The sequence below is a fragment of the Condylostylus longicornis genome, unplaced genomic scaffold, assembly GCF_029603195.1.
Source record: "Condylostylus longicornis isolate FDR11 unplaced genomic scaffold, ASM2960319v2 ptg000044l, whole genome shotgun sequence".
NCBI lineage: Eukaryota > Metazoa > Arthropoda > Insecta > Diptera > Dolichopodidae > Condylostylus > Condylostylus longicornis.
Genome location: NW_026578013.1, coordinates 355,911 through 364,870, shown reverse-complemented (window position 1 = coordinate 364,870; position 8,960 = coordinate 355,911). Strand labels below are relative to the sequence as shown.

The 8,960-nt window shown below is 23.4% G+C and overlaps 1 protein-coding gene across 1 annotated transcript in view; it reads right to left on the bottom strand.

Annotated features, from left to right (window-relative positions):
• Positions 1-4,396: 4,396 nt before the first annotated feature.
• Positions 4,397-8,960, bottom strand: part of LOC129610264 (protein giant-lens) — a 57,482-nt gene continuing 52,918 nt past the window's right edge. The window contains exons 2-4 of the mRNA XM_055522783.1: positions 5,330-6,120; positions 5,105-5,270; positions 4,397-4,790 (exon numbers count right to left, since the gene is read on the bottom strand). Of these exons, the coding sequence (XP_055378758.1) occupies positions 4,578-4,790; positions 5,105-5,270; positions 5,330-6,120 (1,170 nt within the window). The 3' untranslated portion in view covers positions 4,397-4,577. The remainder of the gene's footprint in view (positions 4,791-5,104; positions 5,271-5,329; positions 6,121-8,960) is intronic.

The window sequence follows — 8,960 nt, the reverse complement described above, 5'->3', positions numbered from 1 at the left end:
ATTTATGTTTGTGGTAGAAACTTGAAAATTTTCTGCACGAATTCTATATTGCCTAATTAAAATTTTTCCAAATTGTTTAGAAAATGTTTATTAAAATATTGTTTTTTTTTTATTTTTGCAGGTAAGTCAAGCATTTTCATAATCACAGATTAATGACGGATATATGTAATACAAATTACACACAAATCTCAGTGTAAGTTAAAAATTTAACATTATTTAATGAAAAATAGAAGATGAAATTTCGTTTGTATAAATGCCAATTTTAAATTTACTCGTATATTTTCTTTTCACAGTAATATTTGTGATCGATAAAATGGTCTTTATTTCAAAACTGTATTGAACCTAATTATTGGTTATCTTAAATATTCTAACAAAATATTAAAAAAAGAATGTTTTGCTTCCACAATTTATACTTGTTATAAATTGAGAACTAATGCGGTTTTTTGTAATGCAATTTCTGTAAAAATTTTAATTTTACTTTCAATTTGCTATAAAAACGCATAAATTCGAATAATTTAAAAAAAAATAAGTATTTATAAAGAATAATAATGCAATTAAAATTTTACGCGATTTTCCAAAACTCAATAACCCTATAATTTTGCATTTAGAATTTTAATCAATACCGGAAATTAACAATATCATTATAAGTTCCTCTTGAATATTAAACACTTAAAAAAGTGCCATTGATACTCAATACTTATTTGCAAAAATTTTAAAACATACAGAAATTAACTTTAATCCTGTAAACATACAATATTACACTTTCGAAAGTGAAGTCGACAAAATTCAACAAAAACCTATGTAATTGGCCAATATAACTTTGGTATGGAGTTTGTAACTACTTGAAGAAGTCATCTGCGTTATGGACATGTATATACGATTCTTTCTCAACGTTATATTCTGCTTTGATTTAGACATGTCCGTCCGTCCGATCGCACGATAACTCAAAAAACGAATAATGCAATTGACACCAAACTTTCTCAAGTTGATTGTTTTGTGCCAAGAACGAACCCTATTGTAAGTGGACCAATTCAAACAACGGGTTCGGTTAGCTGACATGCAACTCAAAGAGTTTAATAAAAATATTTCAAAAACTAATAAAGATATAAATATGAAATTTTGTACACGTGTGTCCAATTACATTTTAAAGGGATCCCTGGATCGGTTCTGGTGGTTGCCATACAACTCCAAAAACAAATTTTAAATGTTTGGAAAAATAAGAAAACAAGACTCATAAGACTTGGCAGTTGTGTGTCCAATTATGGGTCAGACATATTTCTAAAGTTTTGGTGGAATTGCTTAACAGATTCAGGTAGCTGCCATATAAGTCCAAAAGGTAGTTTTAAATATTTGAAAAAATAATAAAGGCAGATTTTTGAAACTTGGCAGTCTTATGTGCAATTATGGGTCAGACATATTTCTGAAGTTTTGGTGAAATTGCTTGACAGGTTCGAGTAGCTCCCATCCATACAAGCCCAAAAGCTTATTTTAAATATTTGGAAAAATAGTCGTGTGTCCAATTATAGCAATTTGTGTCCAATTGTATAGCAATTGCTATACAACAATGAAAGGTGCAGGGTATAATTCAATCGGTTTATACCGACTGAAACGTTTTTACTTGTTAAAATTTAATTAAGTAAACATTATAAACATTGTTTTCAGTATCTTAAGCCCAATTTCAATTTTAAAATTTCTATTTTCGAGAATTCAAATATAGTATGACTGCAATTTGCAAAAATCTTGTAGTAATTAAGTATAGCAAAATTTTATCAATTTTGTCTCAATTAATTTAACAATTTTTGTCTTCAACTTTCCTTTAAGCATTTTTGTCCCCCACATATTTCTTCTTGAATTGTGATATATTTCAATTATTTACGAATATTCCTGCTATTTTGAATATTTCGTGTTTGAAATTTAATACAAAATCTTGTATATCTTTTATAAAATTTCTTTATTTTCATTATTTTATTTTTATTTATTTTAAAATTTTTGGGAACACATTTCTTCTATAATAAAAAAAAATATCAAGGATATTTTTTTCTTTTTTATTAAAAAATTCTTTTGAATATTTTTATTTTACTTCTATTTTAATTATTGGTTTAAAATATTGTCTGTTACATAGTTTTTGTTATTATTTTTTTTTTGTTTGTAATTTAATCAATTAATTTTATATTAAATAATTTTTTTTTTAAATATTTTTTTATATCGAATAAAATTTCAATGTACATTAAATTTTTTGCTTTTTTTTTTTTTCGTTTGTCTTAAAGTATAACGAATAATTTAAAGAAAAATAAAATATTTATTTATTTATATATGTATATATATATATTTATAAGAGTATATATGTGTGTGTGTGAATATTTACATTAATTTGTTTAAAATATACGCCTATAATATAGGAATAGGAAAATTGTATTCAATTTAATAATTTCATTTTATAAAATATGGAAGATTTCTTTATGGTTACATGAACTTTTCTTTAGCACATGTTCCCTGTCCCAACAAAAAAATGCAAAACAGGGTTTTTTTGAATAATTTGTTTTTTGTTTTTTGTAGTCATAGGATAGCACGTCCAGTGCAGAAACTGTACAGTTCCGTTACGTCCAGTCGAATAATTTGCCTTAGAAGTTTCATATACCCCCTGACGCACATATGGTTCAGGAACGTATCAGTGCTTATCAAGCGCATGTTTCCTGCGCCATATGTGACTCAGCGGACAGGGAATGCGTTAATCCTTTTTTTTTTGCTTTTATTTTTTTTTTTTTTCTGTCTCTAATTTCTACTTAAATTTCTAATATTACATAATAAAAAATTCTTAAGGATTAAAAATAAAATTTTTACATTTTTTAATTGTTTTTTGTGTTTTTATTTTTATTATTATTTTAAATTATTTATTTGTCTTCAGGTACTTACTAACTATATATTTTTTTTTTTACATAGAATTTTTTAATTATTTATACATACATATTTTATTTTATATAGTATATAATATTTTTATATGTGTTATATTCAGTGTGCGTATATATACAGGCATTCCTCTATTGTAATATTTAAAATTTTATGAATATTTCTGTACAAAATATTGAAAAAATTTTATGAAAAGATTTTGAATCGAGTAATTTTAGACGCCGCATTTTAATTCTGGACAATTTTATAGGAATGCTTGTATATACATGCAATATGTATAAATTAAAAAATATACAAAATATTTTTCTGTATAATTTATTTTATATTTTATTAATGGCTTTAACTATTTAAATTTTATATTTGGAATATTATTAATATTTGTAAAAATTTTCAATATTTACTTGAATTTTCTGATTAGATTTTAATTTATTGTCTTATTTTATGAAAATTTTACAATAAAACTCTAAATTTAGAAGACAATTGCAAAGTGAAATCAAGATAAATGATGAAATTTGGAAGAAATTAAAAATATTTTTGTAGTTTTACTTTGAAACTGATTTAAAATTTTTAATAAATTACTCTTTAATTATTTTTGATTAAAAATACTATTTTTTTTTAAATTTATTATTAATAATAATGAAAAATTTTTATCAAAATTAATGCCATTAATAGCAGCTATGTACGTATTTGGTCTATTTAAAGTGGTATTATACTCAATAATTTCAATGGCAGTGGGATTTTATTTTAAAAAAAATTGTTCGTGGCAATATGACAATAATTGTGATAATAAGCTGTTTGTGGCAATGCCTAATTTTAATTTTGCAAAAAACTACGAAATCTAGCAAAACATTTTTATTCAAAAGATTACCAAATTTTTTCATAATTTGTAAAGCTGTTGATCAAAACATATGTACATATTAAATTTAATTGGTACAAATTGTTAGAAATCCAAAGAAAGTACTGTCTTAAAAAAATGAACATTCAAACTGCTTATGGTTATTAGAGAATCAGAGTTTGTAACCCAGTGTTCAAAAATTACATTTACAGCGAAAACAGAGAATTTCTTCGAGCCACTACAATCACACTACAAAATCCCACAAATGTTGAAAAATATTTAATATATTATAATTATTATTTTTAATTATTATAACTGTTATATAATAAATAAATAAATTCAAAATGGCTTCCTTTTACAAATTATTTCTAAAAAAAAAAGCTTTGTTGTTTGTTTTGCAATTACTAAAATATTTTAAATTATTTACATTGAACTATTTAAAACTATACTCGAAAATTAAATAAAGTAAGAAATAATAAAAAAATAAAAAAAAAAAGAATCTATTGTCAAACGTAACTTCATTCATTCTTTACATGACATATCTATATACTACTAGTGTATATAAGAAATAAAAAAAATAAAAAAAAAAAAAACAAATAAACAAAATATTTTTCTCTGTGTATTCGAATAAATTCTTTGTTTTGTCTAAATTTATTTAATTTAAATATTTTTTTTTATTGTTTTATTTTTTTTTAAAAATAATAATAGCATTTCATAATACAATAACATTATATAAATAGAAAATATAATAATAATAATAAAATAGAAAAAAAAAAGTACTAGTAAAAATTATTAGAAAATGGTACTACTAAAACTATTCAATGATTATTTAAAATTAATCATTCGCCATACAATAACCAGCAAACGTTTTAATATTATCATCCATATAACTTTCACCTGCTACAACACCAGAATCAGTATGATGTGTTGGACATTTATGATCTCTTGGACATTGACATAATGGATTTGTATTTACTTCATCTAAATGTTCTTGTCTTTGTCGTAACGTAAATAATCGACATGGTTCTTTTCGTTGACATCGGAGTCTCTATAAATAAAATATGAAAGCATTAATTACAATTTGTAATCATTTTTTATAATAAAATATTTTTTACAGTGTTCTATGTTATTTGTTATACGAGAAATATAATTATCTCCGGTTATATCGTATTAAATTGTTATATTGTGGTAATATTGCTGTTTTTGGTGTTTAAAATGTCATTTAATGTACTGTTATGTATAAATGTATTATATTTGTTATGTTCTTAATATTATTATATATGCAGTCATTTTCAATTTTCTTAATACTTTAAAACTGTTATACTGTAATTAATTACAATTCAATTTTTTAAGTTTACTTACATTTTGTGGTGAACATGCAAAATAATAAGTGTATCCTGAATGGGTATTTGGTTCCCATTTTGTTAAATATGTAACTGAATTTGGGCGACATCTACAATGTACAATTTGTTCTGTAATATTTAATTCTGGCATTGTTGTTACAGTCCATGTAAAATCAGAATAAGAACTATGTTAAAAAGAAGGAAAATTATTATTTAATTAAATTAAATTATTATTTACACTTACTCGCATAATGGCAATTTATGTACTGGACTACATAATTTATAATGTCTTGTTTTATCAGATATTGTAAAACCATCATCAGTTCTAATATCATTAGGACAACCACCAAGAAATGTTATATCTTTACGATGATGTTGATGATGATGATGATGATGATTGCTATTATGATTTTGACCAAAACGTCCTGAATGCCTTAATTTATTTGATTCTCGTTTTTTTATTGTATATGATGATGATGATGATGATGAAGTTGCATCATTCTTTTCTTGTGGATATTTACGTAATATTTTATGTATTAAAAATAAATTTGGATGTTGTTGTTGTTGCTTTTTTGGTTGTTGTTGTTGCTGCTGTAATTTTGTTGCTGTAATTCCTAAATGTAATTGATGATTTTTTTCAATTTCTTCATTATTTTGTTGTAAATCATTTTCATTTAATATTAAATCATCTCGATGAACAGCTTGAAATTTTTGCATAAATCTCTTAATATGAATATCTTCAATATTTCTTTCATTTAAATCATAAATATTTTGTTTCTGTTGTATATTATTATATTTTTGATTTTTGTTATACGATGATTTTAAATTAATATTATTTTTTAAATGATTTAATGAATTTTGATTAGGGTTTTCATGATAGTGTTGTTGTTGATGATGATGATGATGTATTTGAATTTTATTTGATATATGAATGATTGGACAACGACACTGTCTTTCAATCCATGGTATATCATATACATCTATTTTAGAACAGACAGCATTTGGTGAACATATTGGTAGATCATCTTCTGATTCCTATAATTATAAGAACAAACAAAAATTGTTTTAGTTCTTGATTTAAATTAATTATAATTGTTTAAGTGTACTAAAAATTATACAAGTAATAAAAAATGATATTATATGCAAACATTTATTGAAATGCCAAAATGGGCGCATTTGATATTCAAATGGCTTTATAAAATAACAGTAACTGTCAACGAACTGTCACAAAGAAAAAATATAAAAAACATATTAATAGCACTCTGTTTTTTCTATCGAACATAATCGGATGTCGAACATTGTTTCAAGATGTTGGCACAAAAACTTTTATAAGATTTTAGTCAAATTTGTTTGATTTCAAATAAATATATTGTATAGTATGATATCATACAAACTGTATGATCCATATAGTCATATCATACAGATATAATACAGTTTGAGCCAACAATCAACATTATGCTGTCTAATTAAGTGCTCTATAAGATCTCAGAGATAAATATTCAATTTTTAGTTTTACAATTAATGATTTTTTGTAAAATCGTTGCAGGCATATTTACGCAACTAAACTACTTCTGGCGTCGATTCAAATCGATTGAGACAACTAAAAATTGCAATCATTTTTTAAAAACTTACAGTTCATACAGTTGCGTATTGTGTGCACGCTTGATTATAAGCTTATGGTATGCAAATAAGCAATCAAACGGTGCAATTAATATAAAAAAAAATTCTTACATAACAGTTGCAAAATATTTCCTTATTATTTCAACATTTCCTTCCAAGTAAAATATACAAAATCAAAACAAAAAAATGTACGAATTTAAAAAAAAAATTTTTTTTTCTTAATATCCTTGAAATGACCTTCTGTTTCCTCTTTATAAGCAATAAAGGCAAATTTTAAAAATAAAAACAAATTAAAAAATTGAAGGATTTCTCACCCAAAAACGTGTATTCATAAAAGAAAAACAAAAAAACAAAAATAGGTTAAAACGTACTTGAAAATCTCTTCCTTCCTTCTTTTTTAATTCCGTTTTATTCCTTGTTGATTTTTTTGTTCTGTTTTCGTTGTTTACTAAACCGGAAGAACTTATGTGAATTTTTTTTTTTATTTTAGGTAAAATCAAATTGGGATTTAGAAGGTCATAATGAAATATGTAAATAAATTTGTACACACACACACACATTCATTACAAATTCTTATGCCAGTTTTCGAAAAATTTTGTTGTGCTTTGTTTTTTTTTCGTGAACATTCTTTAATGATTTTAGAAACTTATGCAATTGAAAGAGAAAAAACACGTGATTTTTTTTTTTTATTTACTTTGTCATTTCATTTTAACCACTTTGATTTTCTATATATAAATTAACTGAATGGCTTAAATTACTTAAATCAATACCATACTGAGTTTGTAATATGCATGATTGCTAATATGTGTAAAGAAGAAACCAAAATTCTGTGTGACATAATGACCAAATGTTTCCATGTTCACACATACATTATATAAATTTTTTGTTTATTTTTTGTATATACTCGTATGTGAAAAATAAATTCCGGAACTATTTAAAAATCAATTGTTAAGGAAAAAAAATTTTTTTTTGTTTTTTTCTTCTAAAGCCTTGTTCCATTCCTTTTATGATAATAGAGAAGAAAAGCAAGAAAAGGAAAACAAAACGGTTTTATTTGAGTTTAAAATTAGTGTTGTCACTAATAAGAAATTGAAAGTGTTTATGATTTTGTATCATAATTGATTGAAAATTATTTTGACGTTTTGAATATATAAATAAAATAATTTGGAGTTTAGATAAATAAAATGGAGTCTCCATTTGAGAATATTAAAAAATATTGATAAAAAATATTCCATTTGAAAAAATCTCAAATAATATTTCCATTTGAGGGCATATAATTCCGAATTATAATAGTCTATACAAGATCAGTAATTAAAAAGAGCAGTTGCATTGCAAATATAATCCGGTAAATGAATCCGGTAAACTCCTAATATAACAGAGTTTACATATACAAATTTTTCCAAAACTAATTCAAAATAATTTGAAGTGTTATTATACTATAAAAGAACCGCATCAATTAAAAATACATTCAACAGCAATATTATTTAATAAATATTATAAAATAATTCGAAATGTGAATTTAAACAATGAAATTTCGTAAATTCTAAATTTTAATTCGTTATACAATTTTGTAAATACAGAGAAAACAGAACAAGAAGAATTTTAATAATAATGACAAAATATCAAAGCTAATTCAATTTAATTATAAGACAGTTGTTTTTTTTTTGAAACAGTAGAATATTTAAAAACATTTTAATCAATCACGATTTTAATATAATTATATAATTCTCAATAATATTTTAAATAAAATAATAGTATAAAATAATTAAAAATAATATCTGAGAAGGTAGCAAATCTGTTACCTTGCTACCAATAATAAATTAATTGGAATTTATAAGAGTCTCTCTCTCTCTCTCTTAATTCTCTCATATAATAAAATGTGAAAACAATGAAAAAAACGCTATAATATTGTCTTTAATGATTAAAGACTAAAGAGTAATACCTTGATTTATTTCAATTCAAATTCACTCTCTCTCTCACTATTTATTCATCCTCTCCGAACAAAAAAATTACATATTTAGGATTAATTTTTCGTTTTGTTATTTTTTTTATGATTTTATAATTTTTATAAAATATCGGAAGTATTCTAAAATCGGAAGTGAATTTTTTTTAATGTCATATTGTGTTTTTATTTTTCTTTTTTGTTATTTTATAATTATGTTTACTTCCATATAAAAAATAGTATATTGAGAGTTAGAGAAATGATTTGATTTTTTTTTGTTGATTCGTTCATTTTATTCATTCACTCATTCATT